A 19,627-nucleotide genomic window follows, 5' to 3' on the forward strand; every position below is an offset into this window, starting at 1 on the left:
AAGGAACTAAAACCTTTAATTAAAGATGGCAGTTATCTCATTTCATACATCCACTAGCAGGTTTCAACCTCAATGAGTTTTTCCTAAAAACAAAAAAAAAAAAAAAAAAAAGTAGATGGGGGCTGGGAAGATAGCTCAGTGGTCCAATCACCTGCCTGGTAAGCACAAGGATCTGAGTTCAATTCTCAGTACTGCATGCTGTGCTAGCCCAGGAACCCCTCAGCACGCTGAGCTGGCCCCAAAACCAGGTGTGGTAGCACATGCCTGTAATCCCAGTGCTGGGAAGGCTGACACAGGAGGATCACTATGAGTCTGAACTGTGTAGGGAGATCTTGAATCAAATAAGTAAATAAAAATTAAAAGGAAAAAAAAGCAGATGGGGGAGCATTAAAAGTAAAATGCATGAGATTTTTCTACATACCAGATATTGTGCCTTATTTTGTATACTCATATGAAGTAGAAGATAGTAGATGCTCATTGTATAGATGATAACACAGAAGTTCAGAAATTATAAGTAAAGTATCACTAGAACAGCTCTCTTAACAGAATTTAAGCCACCTAAGGGGTTACAAATCTAGAACGACAGTCTGTTCAACTTGCTTCCGCAAGCTCAGATTCAATGATCTAATGCACTTGTTTTTCAATTCTGTATATAGCACACTCTACACAGAAGAAATTATATGGCATCAGACAATCAAGACCTCTTGCCCATCCAATTAATCTCTACTGGCAGATTATGCCACAAGTAGAGGAATATTTTTTGAAAAACAAAGACAAAGCCAGACTGGAAGAATACATAGTAGTTTCCCAGTGAAATGCAAGCAAAGTTATGAATGAGGCTTTCACAGTGGCGGCAGTCAGGGTGGTGGCCGGGATGGAGATCTGATCACAGGGAGGACAGCTGACCGTATCAGGGTGCCAGCTACAGAACACTGCCCGCTCTGCGCCTTTCTCTCAAGTGGGGTGGGATGTCATTGCAGACTTCTATACAGAAAGGATTTACAAAATCTTTCTGATTTCTACAGAGGAATAAGGTGGAGTTATTTTTAGAGGGTCAAGGGTAAAAGCACAAAAATTGCTGCACCAGTGGGAAGACTATTACAATACCTGAGGCAAGAGACCACAGTGGCCTTGGACAATACCTGTGGCAGTCTCACAGTGGGAATCACTGACGATCAAGAAAAAACTCTTCAAAGCTGTCCAAGGAGTAAATGGGTAATTTACAAATTTATAAAAATTCAATACTTGTGTCTGCATCATAATTCTCAGCAACAACATAGAATCCAGAAGTGAAAGGGGCAATAGTTCTAAAAGAAACTGTTTTGAACCTATATTTCTGAATCTATTTAAACAAGTTTTGGTGTGAAGAAGAAAATTAAAGACCCCATACAAAGCTTCCAAACATTTACTTTCCACAGACTATGAAAACTCACTTCAGGATCTGATACAGAAAATTAATTAAATATGTATTATCAAAAAATATAATGGGTGGGAAGTATGTTATGCAAAAAAAGCAAATCTTATAATTTATTCTAAGTAACTGCTTACATATGACATGATATGTACTGTAAAGTTGTGTCATTGAAATCTTGGATAAAATGATCCAAAACAAGGAACTGAGGCAAGAGAAAAGTGATAGCATGTAAGGCTGTCTTATTTGTGAGATAAAATAAACAAAAATTAGCAGTACAGGTAGATAATAAAATTTTAAATTTAAACATGCTTAATAAAAATGCAAAAAGTAAACCATGGCAAGAATGCAATGGAACAACCAATTTCTGAACCACTGAAAGGGAGAGAAAACTCTCTTCCTCAGGAGAAAAAAATTCACATTTCAACCATTCTTACAAAAGGGAAGAGAGGGAATAATAATTTTAAAAAGAGAGAAAAAGAGAACCACAAATAAAAGAAACAAGGCAATTGAGAATTCTAATTATACGAATATAAGTTTCTTGGTTTTGACAGTGAACTATTATGACTGATCTGTAAATTTTTTCTTCATTTTTATTTTGGACAATTTTTGTTATATTCATTTATGTTTGTAAATAATTTATTTTCAATTTTCAATCTATTAAAAAATTTTAAAAAATAAAAAAAGAAAGAAAGAAAGCATAAAAACAAAAGCTGTTGGAGTAAACCCAACCATCACAACAAATATAAATTAGGTAATGTATAAAAGTACTCAAGCTGATTTTTAAAAATGTAGTTATGAGCTCTTTATAAGAGAAAAACTAAAGGCAAAGTAGCACTTTTGGAAATAAAGCTGTGGCAGAGAGTGGATTAACAAAAGTTAGGAGGAAGTGAGTAGAGAGGTTAACGTTCAGCAAAGCAGAAACCAAGCAGCAGTATCTGCTACGACACAAGATGTTATATATGAATAAAATATATGCTTGAAATCACTCATGTCAAAATTTAATGACTTAGAAAACATACATAGGAAAAACTAACAAATACAAGAAACACAAATATAGCCATAAATATTGTAGAAGACACCAACATGCAGCTATGGAAAACAGCAATCAAAAAGAAGGAAACAAAAGCATAGAAAATTTGAATAATTAAATTCAAACAAAATAAAAAGTTAAGAAAAAAGAATAAGGAAGATCTAATATAAACTGACAGATACTGAAAATTCTACATAGACATACTTTAAAACACAAACGGCAGAATAATTTCTACAGGAGGAGAAGAGATTGAGGGAGCTGCACAAGGAAGAAATGGGACCCTGTCTTCATATTATGTAAGTTGGAAGGCTTTTTTTTTTAAGGAAATGATTTTTATTGGTACATTTTAGGTATACACAATGATGACACTCATCATAGGGGATCTGTGCCTGGATGGGATACAGCTGGATTCTTTTTTTTCCCTTCTTCTACTCTCTGCTCAATCCCTCTTTTCTTTATTTATAAAGGCTTTATTTCCAGTTTTTCTTTTTTCTTTTTCTTTTCTTTTCTTTTTTTTCATTTAGGACAGGGTGTGCAGGGTGTACAGGGTCTCCCTGCATAGATTGGACTTGTACAGTGTGCAGCCTCCCAAGAGCTGGGATTACAGGCACGTGCCACCACAGCCAGTCTCAATCACTGTCTCCGTGCACCCCAGGGGTGGGACCTGCACAGAAGGCCTAGAAATCAAACTCCTGGCCCTGTGTCTGCCTAAGCAGGTGCTTTAATTTGCTGAGCTATTTGGCTGGCCCTAGCTCTTCTCTTTTTTATGTTTTACTTTTCTCATTCTTCCCTCCCCTCTCATTTCCCTCCTCATTTGAACATTCTTCTTGGATTACATAACACCTATGACACATTTTGGTTCTTGTTACACTTGAGATTTCTCACATCAGAGAAACAATGCTGTATTTCAATGTATGTTTCTGGTTCATATCACGTAACAGTGTGTCCTCCAGGTGCATCCATTCACCTAGAAGTATCTCAAGCTTTTCCTTCTTTATGTCAGAGTAGTACTCCATTGTATAATAATTCTTATATCATTCACCAGTTCATGGGCATCCGGGCTGTTTCTAAGCTTTCCTATTACAAACCGTGCCTCTCTAAATGGGCACACACTTATCACCATGCTCTGATGATTTTAATTCAGAAAAATACCAACAAGGGAGAAACCTGGGCTGAATGGAACCTGCAGTGCTAGTTTTCAGAGGAATCTCTGGCTGATTTCCACATGGGTGTACCGCTGAACACTGTTCAGTAAGTAGTATTTGTGTGCTGACGGCCGCTGCTTCCATGAGCCTCACGTCACTGACTCACTTCACGCCCCTGGAGCAGGTCCTGGGCCAGCACACAAACAAAGGATGGTCAAGGTGAGAGAGGAAACGCAGCGAGTGCTCAGGTCCACGGCCCTACGGCACACCTATGTGATATGCTTCAAACACAAACAACCAGGTTCTAATTCTCCACTTAAGTTCATAGAAAGAATTCTGGGTCCTGTGGATGAAGTGCAAAACAGGAATGCAATCTAAAACATGTGAATTTTAGAACTGCAGTCCTGTATGTGGTACCTATAGGGCAATCGCTGTGCACCAAAGGTAGAGTTACAAAGGTGTGGTGAGGGACATTGATGCTCTTCAAGCTCTGTCGAGTTCAACTGACTCATTCCTGCTGCACTCAAACTTTCGGAAAGGACTGCAAATTTTAATCATCTCTGTATAAGGGCCAGCCAGATAGCTCGGCTGACTAAAGCGCCTGCTTAGGCAGAGCGCAGTGGCCAGGATTTGATCCCCAAAGTGCCCAGGACATGCTGAGATGGTTATTGAGATGGCGTGGTGGTGCCCACCTGTAATCCCAGCGCTTGGGAAGATGAAAACAGGAGAATCACTGTGAGTCTGATTTACATAGTGAGACCCCATAGACCCCTGTACTAAAATTTAAAAAAATCATGTGTGATTAAAATCACTTAATCATTGTGATTTAATCATTGTGGTTGAAGGTTTCTAACAGGTGCCAGGAAGAAGGAGAGAAGACACTAAAAGATTTTGTTTCGCACAATAGATTACTTCAAAGAGACAGAAATAAAACCACATACACAGCTTGATGGGTAGAAAAATCTACAAAGATCTGAGATGTGGGACTTGGTCCACTGTTTCAAAAATTACCATAGCATAAATTAGTACACAGTCCATTTCTCCAGAAACATCTCAGTTTTTATTAGCAGTCAGATTTTGTTCTCTTCAATATTCCATATGCTCAGCATCTTCCCTCTGTTATTATATTTTCTTAATTTTCCTTCATTTTTTTTTAAAATGAAGTCTTCATGATTTCTTCTCTGCCAGGGAACTTTGCCTAAGTTTAACAAACCGTGTAATTTAAGCTGATTCATCTCCTACAAACACAGCCCACTTTCTGCGTTTAACCTAGAACTGTGGAAACTTCCCTGGCCCTCTTTAGTACCAGATTCATCATTCCAAATCCAGTACACATCCTGTGAAAATTTATGCATCACTTGCATTCTGGAGTTCCAATGAGTATTACTGTATCTACAAAGCTTATTAGAAGTTTAAGTAAAAACAGACCTTCTTTAGATTGATCTGCCAACTCACTTGATACCATGGTGTGATCCTTAAAAACATCATTCTTAATGAAATTTTCATGAGGCTATTGTCATTGTGAAAGAAGGCCTTGCCTCTGTCTAAATACTGATTGAGAACCTCAGAAAAGCAGAGTGAGAAAGGATTTTGAGTCCTACACCAGTATCAAATACTGAAACTATGTGAAAGTATAGATTCTTGATTCAATAGTTTGCTATATGAGAATTTCTCATGAAATAATTCAAATGAAAAAGTACTAACTTAAATATATTCATTTCAGCATTATGCACGAACAGCGTGAAGCCCTAGGAGCAACGCTCCTATCCAAAAATACAGAAACAGCTACATAAATTATGTCAAAGAAGTTCAAGGGGCCATTAGGAAGCCACAGAATTTACACTAAATAAAAAGGGGAAAAGTAAAACATAAAAAAATTATTTTCTGAGGTCAGTAAAAGCTTTAAGTTTAAATTTCCATCATTCTATTTAATGAAATTTAAACTTTAAGTTTATTTTTAAACTTAAAACTTAAAGCTACCCAGAAAATTATTTTCAGAATCGGCAGGACTAAACTAAGTTTGCATAGTTCCCAGATTACATGAGTTTCAAGATTTGAGTTTTACTTTGGATAGCTGTAATCCCCTTCCCAGAAGCTATAAATCGATGTAATAACCAGGAGGAAAGTTGTGGTAGAGGACTTATGATTACAAACCACGAAGTGAAGGAAGACTCAGAAAAAAGTCCCTCATGGAGTAGAACAAGTGTTCTTCAAGCCCAAGGAATTGTCTCTTCTATTCTTTTAATGAGGAGAAATTGGGAGTCAATATCAGAAGCCAATATCCATTCCATGTGTGTTATGCTACTTTGCAACTGTGTGACACTTTTTTTATAAATCAAATACATAAATGGAGAGGAAGATGGCCAATCAGCACTAACCATGAAGTAGATCTAGAGGCGCAACCTTTTAGAAGAAAAAAACACAATGATGTCACTGCCCTTAAGAAGGAGATGCTGGTGCTCTGTCCCGGCACCTCCAAGGTATCAGCACCATAGCATTTGTGGTGTACAAATTATATCTCCTATCCTTTCTTTAAAAACCTTATGTTTAAACTATGAAAAACTTCTGAAAACACAATGTAAAAACTCCTCCACCGGCAATTTTCCAAAATGAAATGGTACGTGTTCCAGGTATGATTCACTGTCTGTATTTTGCAATTAACAGCCTGGACGGCTTGAGATGTTTCTGGTTTCACTAAGCAATCTGCAAATGGCAAGAATGTTTTCCTAAAATGCAACTGTCAAATTATTCCTCTAACAATATACATTATTTGGAGATGACAATGGTGAAATGCCAAGGTACTCTAACAGATAACCACTGGAAAATTTGTATTCAGAGCTTTTAAGTCACGTGAAATGTCATCTGGGAGCCCACAGTTAAGCAGAAGGGCTGATGCAGTGGAAAGTGAGGAAGACAGGGAAGCGGCAATCAGGAACAACCTTGGGCCTTTTCCTGATATTGGTCTATTAACACTGGCAGCAGGGTCTCGAGCATTTGCACAACAACAACAGCACCTGAGAATCAAAGATAGCTCATCGGTGCATGTTTGGAATTTTACCTGTTGGAACACAGGGAAAGAAAATCTGCATTTCAAAAAAGTAGAAAAAAATAATCTAAAATTATGTTATCACACATCAAATTGTCTAACTGTGCAAGGAACTTTCCAAATTTCTCCTCAAAGGCAAAAGAAAACTCTGTTAAGTTGTTCTGTTTTCTGGGGTTTCGATACCTTAATCTGAAATCTTTCTGTCCAGTACGGTAACTGCTGCCTACAACTGGCTGCTGAGCTGGTGCAGAAATCCTCTTACACTATGTGCAAAGCACATGCTGGATTCAAAGACTTACTTAGTTGGGAGAAAAATTAAAATACTAATTTTTTTCAGGTTGAAACAGATGATAATACTTTGGATATGCTAGATTAAATTAAAACATTATTGGGCTGGGGAGATGGCTCAGTAGAATAAATGCTTCCCTTGCAAGCGCAAGGGCCTGAGTTCAGAACCTGGTTCTGCCAAAAACATTATTAATGTTAATTTTATCTGCTTCTTTATCATTTTCATAACCTGGCTAACAGAAGATTTAAGATTAAATAGTTAGGCCTGATGAGATAACTCAGCAGACTAAGCACCTGCTTAGGCAAGTGCAGGGATGGGAGTTCAAACTCTGGCACTACATGCCACACTGGACCCGCCCCCCAGCACACTGAGCCAGCCACTGAGACCAGATGTGGTGGCATAGGCCTGGAATCCTAGCACTGGGGAGGCTGAAAGCAGGAGGATCACTAGGAGTCTGAACTGTGTAGTGAGACCCTGTACCAAATACATAAAAAAGATTAATAAATAAATGTGTCACTCATATTAGTGATACTTATATTTCTATAATGGTATCTAAATGAATCAGATTTTTTTTGATTAGTAGAATCTCTTTTCGCCTTAGAGTCTGACCCTAGGAAACTTACAAACTAAGAAGCTCATCCTTTTTAAAGAGTCATCAGAGAGAAACTTAGCTCTTGTTATTATTTCATCCTTTCTCACCTTTTCACTGAGGCATCTCACTGCCCATCACTGTTTCCCTCCCGGTTAAGAAGAATGAATGCATCAACTTGGCAACAGACTGCAAGTGGGCATTCACAGGGACATTCTAGACAGAGCACATATTTTCCATCTGGCCATATTTCTTTTCATTTCACACAATAGTTATAGCCACACTAATGTCTTTTTTGATGATCTGTAATAAACAATGATCTCTTTTCACTGTAGTATCCATACAAAATGAGTTGTGATATTAAACATCTTCCAAAGTCTCACAATTCAATAATGCCCACGTATGCTAGTACCTATGTGTCAGCTGGGAAACATTTGAAAACTAGTGAGTTCCAGGCTTAATATCTGAAGATTCTGACTCTGTAAGTCTTGATGACATCCAAGGTGCTGTCTGTACTCTAAAAAGCTTCCCAGATCAATGAGGCCTAGACACAGGGAACCACAGGCATAACTGAGTTTTCTGTAACTGGTAAGATGAACTGTCCACGTGGAAAGGCCCAAGGCCTGAGGACCTGGAAGCCAAGCTGCAGGGCTCCTACTCTAGTTTCCTGCCATTACACAAGGGCAATCTTCAAACACACACATTACTCACCCTTCAAGATCCCCAGCCATCAGAATATCTTCCTTGTCAGTTTTAACATCCAACTCTGGTTCTCCATTAAGCAGAAGTTTCAAGTTATAAATAACCAACAAAGTACCTGACAGAAAAGTAGATACTGGATATGTCAGTATCTTAAACACACGAAATGCTACACATTGGGCTAACACCTCATCTATGGTACTGAGTTTGTTATCGATAAAATGTTCTTTTGCACCTCAGTAAATAATATGTTTGGATATGTTCCAAAATACATATCTTCCAGCAGACGCTGTTGTCTGCCAAAGAGTTTTTATAACATAGTGTTTTTTATTACTATTCAACTCATTATAAGCCTTTCAAATTCTGGCATTTTTTTTCATAATTTGCATCATGAAAATTGTTCGGGGCCTGAGCCAGGTTTGTATTATAGGCAAAGCTCTCATCAGTAGAACTGAAATCGATGCATAAAGAAGAAAGATGACATTTGAAAACTGTAAAAATATAAAGTATTGCTTCTAGACTTCATGGCTGGTACTGGCAAACTTTCTCTGCAAAAGGCCGGATAGTAAATATTTCAGACTTTGCAGGCTATACGGTGTCTATCATAATTACACGCAATTCAACTCTGCCTGTTTAACATATAAGCAGCCATAGAGAGTATATAAATAAATGAATGTCACTGTGTTCCAATTAAACTTTTTTAATGAAAACAAGAATGACCTGTGGCCTGATTTGATGGCCCCTGCTCCAAAGAACAGTTGATAAAAGACTTCAAATTATTTATAAAGCTCATTGATAGGAATAAAAAATAGGACAGCCTAAAAACTTTTAAAAAACAATTTATACTTTTGGTGGGAAAACAGCACAGTGGCTAAGAACATAAGCTTTGGAGTTCAAATGCCTGTGTCTAAATTATGTATAATTACTCATTAATATAGTGATCTCACTTAAATTTTCTAATCCCTCTAAAGCTATTTTTCTAAACTATGCAACAGAATTTAAGGAAGGCTTGCCACATATAAATTTTTTTGAGAATTAAATTGACTTCAGTTTTAGAAAGTATTTGGAAAAGTAATCAGGGAATAAGAAACTATTCACTAATGTCTATATATTTTATAATTAAAGTCAACTAAAAGGTGACATTAAATTGCTTTAAAATATATTGTCAAAAAGTATATTGTCAATAAAATGCCATTATTGTTCCTGTATGACAAAGAACAAATGGTGACTTCAAACATTGTTTTTTGGAACACGCCCACCAGAGAAGAAATGTTGGAGGTAAAGCAAGTCAAGCCTAAAACAAATTCCTTAAAGTTTTACAACAAGCTTAACATAAGTCCAAGTCACAGGAAGCAGAGTGTGCCCAGCTTTCTCAAAAGCATATTTCTTGTGCCTCTGGATATGAAAATGGTAGCAGTCTGGACAAAATCGAGACTGGTAAAAGTCAGGGGACACAGTGCATTGTACGTGTCGTGGCAAAAATAGGCAGAAACAAAGAAAGGGGAAGATCTATCAACCTGAGAGGAAAATGTTGACAAAGATTCTGTTAACGCTGCCTCAGAAACAGAGCTATTAGTGTAGAAGTTGCTAACTTTGCCATTAGTTGGTATCACACAATCTCGGATGCTGCAATAGGCATCTCTTAACCCCGCGACATGGTGCAGGGAGTGGAGAAGTCACTGCAGTCAGAGCACCTGCCTTCCTCTTTTCATTTGGTGTCACCAAACTCTTGTAAGCACAAACCTTTCCAGTAACTCATGCTTAGATTCTCTTAAAACTCACATTGACAAAATGAATGACTGCCTCCATGTGAGATTATCAATAAAAAATATGAAAATATACTGTGTCCTTCAGAAAACACTAATACAAGTGCTCCTATCAAAATTTTAGAATTTTTATGGTCTTACCACATTTTCCATAGATCACGTCAAACTGCTGCATCAGTTCCGCTTCATTTTGAAATGGAGAGAATTTATAAATTACGGACAGCTCTGTTGAGAACTTTTGGGGATCATCTGTGAGAGACTCTCTGGTTTTTGTTAACCACGAAGGCATTGGAACTACAACCTATGTTTAAAAAAGTGAATTTGCTATGAAACACATAAGTGCCATTATCTTTTTGTCCTATCTTATGAACTCTGTTTTAAAATTTAAGTGAAAAATACAGTGGATTAATTCTACTTTTCATTTACATTTCAAAATGCAACATTAAAGATTTATTTTCTCCCATAATATATTCTAATTTTATAAAGAAAAGACAGGCAACCAGCATGTATACGCAGGGTTTCATTTTAAAGTACTCCGTTGTGGAATGTGGGGACAGATGGAGTCTGTCTCTGATCCCCCCTTGGAAGATGGGGGAATGGCAGAGAAAACAACCCTATCAGCACTTTAGAAGTTGACAAGTAGATGACAGCATACCAAGAAGCACAACCCAAGGCCCCCAGCCAGAAAAGAAGGAGCCAGCCTGATTTAAAATTCAGATTGAAAGCACAGAGCTAGAAGCAGCCTCAGACCCCCATCAGGCAGCAGCTCCTTGCCCTCTCCAAATCCTTGGACTTGCTCTCTGGGAGGAGCGGCGCAGTGGGTTTCTGGAGCAACAGACATACAGGCCTGTCATCAGTGGGACTTTACTGAGACGAGAGGGATGGAGGGAGAGTGGATGTGGTGGAGGCTGAGAACTTCCATGTCTTTTCTCATCTGCTTCCCAAAAAGGCTGGCAGCTTGGTATTCTGGCAGAAGACTGCAGGAAACCTGACCAGTCCAGAAGGAAAAGCCTAAAGAAAAGAGCACTAAGAGCCATCCCACACAATCCCAGTCAGCTTGTTGGACTACCTAATTGGTGCAATAAGAGCTGCCAATCCCACACTCTTGGGACATTCAATCGACATTTTATTGGACTAATATAAGTGCTCTGGACTAACAGTCATCTAAAAAAAAATCTGATATAATAAACAGAAACCACATAAACAAAAATAAATAAAACAATTCAGTGGAAATAGAAATCATACAAGGAAGATGAAAATGTCAAAGAAAAATAAAAAGTCACTGTTAACACCCTGAAGCTGATATGACAGAATACTGTATGTATGAAGCAAAACGATATATCTTGAAAAAGTATCACTGAGAGAATAAAAATATCCTTCTTGGAAATTAAAAATAGGAATATAGGAAAAGAAGTTCATGGAAGAATTGCAGGATAAATGTTGGAAAATCTTCCAGAAAACAAAACAGAAGGACAAAGAACAGAAAATAAAAGGAAAAAAAAGAAGAAAATAACATTTTTCAGAAGTCCAAGAACTAAAACTCAGAAGTTGCAAGAGAAAAAAAAAAAAAAGAATATAGATACAAGCAAATTGTCCAGGTTACATAATTCCACATGGGAGTTACAGAATGAGTTTCCATATATCTCAGCACTGCCACATGCTCAATGTACACCTATAAATAGACTGAATAGGTAACATGCTGAAATCACAGTACTAGAAAGAAAGGAGGCTCTTTTGACCTTCAAAAAGTAGAGAGAGAGGGGCTGGTGAGATGGCTCAGTGGTCTAAAGCACCTACTTAGAACAAGCTTAGCAAAATACAGGGACCGCGGTTCAATCCCCCAGCACCACATGCCAGCCAGCCCCGCCCCCTGGTGGGCTGAGCTAGCCACACACACACACATAAATAAATAAATAAAATTTTTTTAAAAAGCAGAAAGAGGAAAGACAAGAATGGACCACATGCAAAACAAGGGAATAAAATTCAAAGAAATTTAGATTTCTTAATAACAACACTACAAACTAGATCATGGAGCAACATCTTCAAAATTTTGAAGGAAAAATGCGTTCTACCGTAGAAACAACACCAAGCCAATTTGAGATGAGACAAGAACACTGTAATGAATGTGGGGCCTCATAATAGTGTGCTGCCTGCACTCTTGTTCAAGCAGTAGCTACATGCCATGCCAGCCCCGATCCTGGGTGTGCTGAGAAGGCAATTGAGACTGGGCATGGTGGCACACACTGGTAATCCCAGCACTTGCGAGGCTGAAGGCAGGAGAATCACTATGAGTCCGATCTGTGTAGTGAGACCCTGTAGATCCTGTAGGCCCTACCCTAAATACAAAAGAAAATAAAAAGAAGCAGCAGTAGCTACAGAACACGTCAAGAGATGGGAGCAAGCTGTGAAAGAAGAGCACTGGGATCTGAGATCTGACAGACAATGACAGCAGGGCCAGATGCAGAATGACCCCTAAGTGCCAGCCTCAGAAAGCAGGGGCGCAAGCTGCAGCACAAGAGGCTCTGGAGCAGAGTTATCAGGAAAATGATGTTCATGGGAAGAACAGTTGGAAACTGAGATGATCTGAGTCACTAAATACAGAAAACCAGGAAAACATTCAGTAGTAGTGGAAAGGACAGCTGGGCAGTCTGTTATGAATTCTAGAAGAAATAAAAAGCCACAAATAAACTAAAGTCACTTAAGATGTAACACAGTGTGAACTGTTTTCACAGTGTATCTACTGAACACTGACCTAAGCAAAATTATGAGAGCACTGTCTTGGGAGTAAAGGGGGCCAGAAGGCTGTGCATGTATGAGAAGTGAAGAAAAAGAAAATAAATAGGCATTTTGGCCTTCATGGCTCTCTAACCTCCCAGCTCTATCACTGCTTTTAACCATTTGGTAATAACAGCTCCACACACTCACTGAAGAGTACTCTTTTCCAACAGCATATCTCTGTCATCTATTTAATTCATATGATTCTGCTTTGGTTTGTGACAAGGCTGAAAACTTCGTGACAGCCAGATGGGCTTCAGTGGGTCCCTGAAGGATAAAGGAAGTGACACTGGCCCAAATCTTACCTCACTCAGACCTTCTTCTTCACAGAACGTCTGAGAGAAAAGCACACAGGTCATTGTCTCTTCCTTCTTTGTAAAAAGGATGAAGTCTTTTCCAATTCTCATGGACCCACTATATGGAAGACAAAGAATATAATGATTTATACCCCAGATAGCAAAAGTAAGAAAAATAAGGAGGCATGGCTAGGTGTCCTGTAATGGGCAACTCTTTTCAACAACCTGCCTTACTGACCTACCACCAAGGGGCACAATCATGATCTTACTTCTCAAAGTAGCACTGAAGAAATGGAGTGGATCCAGCCTCACTCTTGCTCCAGACAGTGCTACTGAGATCAGGTTCCATCCCAGGTTAAGAAGAACAATCACTGCACCTTGTGGGACCACAGGTGGGCCTCAGGCCTCCCTTCTTATTGAGACAAGCTAGACAAAGCTGTAGTTACAACATTTAGGCTACAGGATGGTTTGAAAAACAAAAGAATGTACAGATGCAATAAAGTTTGAAAAATACACTTCAGAAATTTCTGTGAGAAAATTCACCTGGACTGTATATGAGAATTACTTTTTAAAATGTTTCATGAATCAAGTCAGTTATGGGTGTGGAGATTCTAGAACAACATAGAACCTCTCCACAAGTTTACACTGTTTTTAAGTCTTATAGTTTGGCTCATTCTGTGTAACATTGCCTTTAATACTGTTTCCAGTGTCAATAATGCATGCATTAAGGGGGGAAAATACCTACCTTTTAAGACCGTTGCCATACTGCCCAATGAACTTCAAGGTGGGTGAGTGTTTCTTGTGTATTCCAAAGTTAATTATGTATGAAGCTTCCTCTGTAATTGACAATGACATTCAAAGTGGTTAGGAAGAGTATTTGAGTTTATGACATATCTCAGGGCATTTGGACAAGCCCAGCCCAGAGTCAAGGGTTCATATCAGGATGCACAATTTCTGGCAAGGATCTCAATGGTGTGACATTGATGGAGTTGGGACAGACTTAATCAAGTGACTATGGGTAGAGTTTAAAATTCTGAGCCTTAATTTTCTTGTCTGAAAGGAAAATGCTAACACATCACAAAGCTGTTGATGAAGATAAATAGATATGAATTAAATGAAATTATATATTTGTGAGGCTCTGGAAAAAATATTTGGCACTTAATAAGTATGAAGAAATTATAAGGGTCATAATGATTTTTTAATCCTTTATTTATTTATTTTGTGCAGGGTGTCACTATGCAGCTCAGACTCATAGTGATCCTCCTATCTCAGCCTCCTCAGCATTGGGATTACAGGTGTGCAACACCACACCCAGTTTTGGTGGCCAACTTGGCAAGGGGCCAGATTATCCTTGGTTCTGGAGTATATTCTTTTTTCTTTTCTCCATAATTTTATTGAGAAACAAATAGCAATGAGGCAGTTTCAAATCAAATTGGTAGGACAGTTTCAATAATTAACACATTGTAAATTCTCTTCTTAGTGGTTACTTGCTGTACAAGATGCAGACATGATATCCTATTTACAAACACTATTAGAACAAATCCCTCTATTCGTTAAGAGAATGTAACTGTATATCTATCCTAACCATTTTGAATACACAGATACAAAATGGACATTCATCTATATCCCCTTTTTTTGTTTAGTTCCATTATTTGACTATTATAGGTGTGTTAACTCAGCAAAATATTCTAAGAGTCCAGTAGCCCATAATAGTATTGGGTCTTCCACTTCACTGGCAATGTCAGAAATTGTTGACCTGAGTCCCCTACAGCTCAACATAACAGCATGGTTTTACTTCTTATACGTCATTTTTATACTTTTCTGCTGGATGGTTAAGACCAAGATAAAGCAAGACCTATGCAACAAGAATTGTAGCTTTTGGGTCTGATAAGGTCAGTGAAATCCTCTCAGGATTTATGCTGAGACCCTGTACCTCAGATTGTAGAACCTTTGTCAGTGTCAGCCATGTGAATGAGTCACGGCCATTGCTTGGCCAATGTGCTCTCTGTGAAAGCCTGAGGGAATGTTTTCTCTCCATGTGACTCTCCTTAGGCACACTCTACATCACTGATCACTTTCCTCTTTGGCCCCATAATCTCCTTGATCAGAAAATTTGGGACACTTCTGAGTTACATGACATTACAGTACAAGTTCTCATATGTCCACATATGAGATCAGTATATTTTGAAATCCAGAGGATGCCTGCCTAGAGTTTTGAAACATCCTGGAAAGATCATGACAATGATTCTGAAAGCCTGAACAAATTAGTCATTTTCCCCTGGTAATATCAGAGCAGTAACTCTTCTGTCCTTCTTAATTTTATGTGTCCCTGAGTAAGGGTTTAAACTAGTGGTACAAATCTTTATGACCTGGGCTGGGAGATAGCTTGCTAGTCTAAGTGCCTGTCTGGCAATTGCAAGGATCCAGGTTTAATCCCCTGGTACCACACACCATTCTGGCAAAGCAAGTGGCAGCAGCTCTAGCAGCTAGCCAGCCTCTCTCCTCTCCTTACACTGTAATGCAGAGTATCTGCCCCAGGGCACTCACATCCATCATCTCAGCACTGGATCAAGAATCAATCACTATAGGGCTGGGGAGATGGCTCAGTAGAATATGCACTTGCCTGGCAAGCACAAGGGCCTGAGTTCAATCCCTGGTTCCACCAAAAAGAAAAAAAAAAAAAATCACAAACTCCAGAAGCCAATCTATAACTACAAGAGGCTTTGAGGGAATAACTAGACACAAACTGTAATAGGAAGTTACTATCAACATCATCTCTAGGTCAAAATGAATCTCAGTCTAGGCAGCAGATAAACTCTATTTTCAGTCCTCTAAAAGAAACATCTTTTTTTAATTCTACTTGATTTCTATTGTTAATTTAGTTCATTTGTATTAGCACCTGCCTAGCAAGTGTAAGGTCCTGAGTTTGGTCCTCGGTATAAAAAAAAAAGGAAAAATAAAATATCAGAAGTTGAAAATGAATGTAAAAACTGTCAAACTGCCCAACAGTGTGATCTAGAGTGTGGCCTAATCCTCAACATCACAGGGCTGCCAAAGCAGCCTACTGAGGCTGGGCATGGCAGAAGGGTATCCTGGTAGTCAGAAGGGCAGTTTGGCAGTTTGGCAGTTACTACATTCATTTTCAACTTCTGATATTTTATTTTTCCTTTTTTTTTATATTGGGGACCAAACTCAGGACCTTAGCTCTGGTGAGCCCACCTCATTCCCTACCCACTGTTGCAGGAGCCTTGCTGACCCACATGCTGTCCTCCTTTCATCGCTGCTGAGCCCAGGTGAACACGGAGCTGGAGCTGCTGCCACTCCCTGTGCCAGAATGGTGTGTAGTACCAGAGGATCTTGGTTATTGAAAGGTCAAGATCAAAATGAAAAGCTCCTGCTGGATGCAAACTACATTGGTGCCATGGCAAAATCAAAGAAATTTAACTTGACTATGCTAAGTCAGGAGCCTTATGTTATCAACTAAGGTATGAGTTGTTTCTGAAGGCTTGAATATTTGTGGATTTTCTTTTCATTCTGTTTTTCCATAACCAATACAAAGATCTACAGGGGCCAGTGAGATAGCTCAGCAGCCTAAGCACCTACTTAGGCAAGTGAAGGGACTGGGGTTCAATCCCCAGTATGATCTACCATGCCAGCCCTACCCTGTATGCCACACCAGCTCCACCCCTGGGCACAATGAACCAGGGACCAAGTCTGGGTGTGGTGGCACATGCCTGTTATCCCAGCACTGGGGAGGCAGAAAGCAGGAAGATCACTATGAGTCCCATCTGCATGGTGAGACCCTGTACCAAATACATAAAATTAAAAAAATAATAAAAAAAGACTTACTTCTTTATTTTCTAGTTAATATTTTTATTTATAAATGTTTGCAGTACATAAAGACTATACATTTGTTTTTTAAAGGAATTCCTTTAGATGATATCATGCATAGTCTGCCATTTAATTTAAGAATTCAGGGTAGCAACCTATCTCACCTCCACAGAAGGCAGGCGGACATCAGACAGTTATGGGGACCTGATGAGTCATGCTGCATCTCGCTACCATCTCAGGACTTCTGTTGAGCTTTAGCCTGCCCCACACAAACACACACACAAGTCACAGGAGACTTGGTGAGCCCTATCCTGTATGCCTGCCATCACGAGAACCTTGAGGAACTTTGCCCAGGCCACAACATCCTCAGAGCCTTCTGAGCTGTGGCTCATCACTCCCCTTCACCATGGGAGAAGCCACGCTGAACCCCACAAAGTGGGAGCTCTGGTGAGCCCACCTCACTCCCCACCCACTGTTTCAGGAGCCTTGCTGACTCGCATGCTGTCCTTCCATCACTGCTGAGCCCAGGTGAACACTAGGAGCTTCAAACATGTCAAGACAAAGGAGCAAAAGACAAGCTCAGATGTCCAGCCCAGCCAGAACAAGTCGAGGAGACAAGAACATAGAAGAACTTGGAAGTCACACACCTTAAATTTCTGAAATGATAGTAACTGGAAGTAAAGAAACAATGGCATCAAGCTATAGATGGGCCCTTTCCCCTGCCTTCCTGTACTGAGGACCTTGCACTTGCCAATCAGATACTTATTTCACTGAGCTATCTCCCCAGCCCTGAATCAGGCTATAGAATAAAGCAGATCAGAAATAGTCTCTCAGGAAAAAAAAAAAAGAAATAACAAAAACCATGAATGAATTGTTCATCACATCTAAAGAAGGAATACTAGCATAGCTGGCTTGCTTAAGAAAATGCAAAAGAAATGAAATTATCCCATGCATATCATCTGACCATAGCACAATGAAACAGGAAGTTATTGATGCAAGAAACATCAAAAACTCCATAAACACATGGAATTTAAATAAAACCTCCATGAACAATCAATGGTTCACATATGAAATTAAAGAAACAAACAGTATTTACAAACAAACATGAAGATGTAACTTAACCAGAACCTACACAATGATATCAAAGCTGTCATTAAGAGGGAAATGTTTAGTGGTAAATTCTTACATCAAGAAAACATAATGAGCCCAAATAAACCATCTCAAGCTTTTAGAGAAAGAAAAGCAAGTGAAGCCTAACATCCAAAGGAGATAGAAATTATAAAGATCAGAGCAAAAATTAATTGAATGGAGAAAAAGAAAACACAAAGAATGAATCAAAAAGTTGGTTCTTTGAAAGATTAAATAAAACTGATAAAGCCCTAGCCAACCTTTTCCAAAATAAGGAGAGAAAAATTTCATATTCGTGCAATAAGGAATGAAAAAGGGAAAAATCAATAGATCTTACAAAAATTCAGATCATCAATATCTGCTTTCACAATTTTTACTTTCCCAGGATGCAAAACACAGAAGAAATGGACAGATTATTAGATACATATAAATTCATAAAACTGAACCAAGAAGGCATAAAAATCTGAATAACCCAATATGAGTGAAGAAATTAAAATATAATCAAAAACCTACCAACAAAGAAAAGCCCAGGTTCTAATGGATGCACAGCTGAATTCTACAAGAAATTTAGAGAGGACCTAATGCCAACTTTTCTCAAACTCTTTAATGAAATTGAAAGGAGAACAATTCTCCAAACTTCATTCCTGGAGGCAAAGATTACTCTGTTACCAAAACCAGAAAAAGACCCAAACGAAAAAGAGAACTATTGGCCTATCTCTTTAATGAACATAGATGCAAAAACCCTCAATAAAATTCTAGCAAACAGAATGCAGCACATCATCAAGAAAATTATACTTCACAACCAAGTGGGATTCATCCCAGGAATGCAGAAATGGCTCAATATATGCAAATCAATGAACAAAGCACACCACATCAACAGAGCCAAAGACAAAAATCACATGATCATTTCAATAGGTGCACAGAAATCTTTTGCCAAAGTCCAACACTCATTCATGATGAAAGCACTGTAGAAAATCAGAATAGATGGTCTTTACCTCAACATGATAAAAGCCATCTATGACAAACCAACAGCCAGCTAAATGAAGAAAAACTGAAAGCTTTCATTTTAAAAACTGGAGCAAGACAAAGATGTACACTCTCATCACTCCCATTCAATGTAGTTCTGGAAACATTAGCCAGAGAAATTAGACAAGAGAGAGGAATAAAAGAAATGATTGGAAAGGAAGGAGTGAAATCATCATTATTCACAGATGACATGATACTCAACATAGAAGGTACCAAAAACTCCACCAAAAGACTTGTAGATTGAATAACCAAACTCAATAGTGTAGCAGGATATAAAATCAGCATTCAAAAATCAATAGCAGAAACGCAGGCCCGGTGTGTGAGTGAGACCATCCAAGCCCGCGGATCCTGAATAGACCCAGATTGCAGGCCTAGCGTAGAACCCTTCAGCAGAACTCCCTGCAAAGAGGCTACAGGCAAGACCCACCCAGCTGATTCAGGAGCAGAACATCTTGCCAGAGTGACACAAAGGGTTCAACTCCAATGGCTGCAGCAGAAAGGAGTGGAGCACAGCACCCAGAGCCCAGCCAGATCCAAGCAACACCCACCTGGAGGAATCTGAACTTCATGGATCTGAACCTGGTGCTAAGGTA

The 19,627-nt window shown here is 38.8% G+C and overlaps 1 protein-coding gene across 1 annotated transcript in view; it reads right to left on the bottom strand.

Annotated features, from left to right (window-relative positions):
• The window catches only part of Morc1 (MORC family CW-type zinc finger 1), a gene marked incomplete at its 3' end in the record, with an annotated part of 77,890 nt that overhangs the window by 33,782 nt on the left and 24,481 nt on the right, over positions 1–19,627 (bottom strand). Inside the window, exons 5-8 of the mRNA XM_004648428.1 lie at positions 13,795–13,885; positions 13,059–13,167; positions 10,120–10,279; positions 8,225–8,330 (exon numbers count right to left, since the gene is read on the bottom strand). Of these exons, the coding sequence (XP_004648485.1) occupies positions 8,225–8,330; positions 10,120–10,279; positions 13,059–13,167; positions 13,795–13,885 (466 nt within the window). The remainder of the gene's footprint in view (positions 1–8,224; positions 8,331–10,119; positions 10,280–13,058; positions 13,168–13,794; positions 13,886–19,627) is intronic.

The sequence above is a fragment of the Octodon degus genome, unplaced genomic scaffold (assembly GCF_000260255.1).
Source record: "Octodon degus isolate 3935 unplaced genomic scaffold, OctDeg1.0 scaffold00410, whole genome shotgun sequence".
Taxonomy (NCBI): domain Eukaryota; kingdom Metazoa; phylum Chordata; class Mammalia; order Rodentia; family Octodontidae; genus Octodon; species Octodon degus.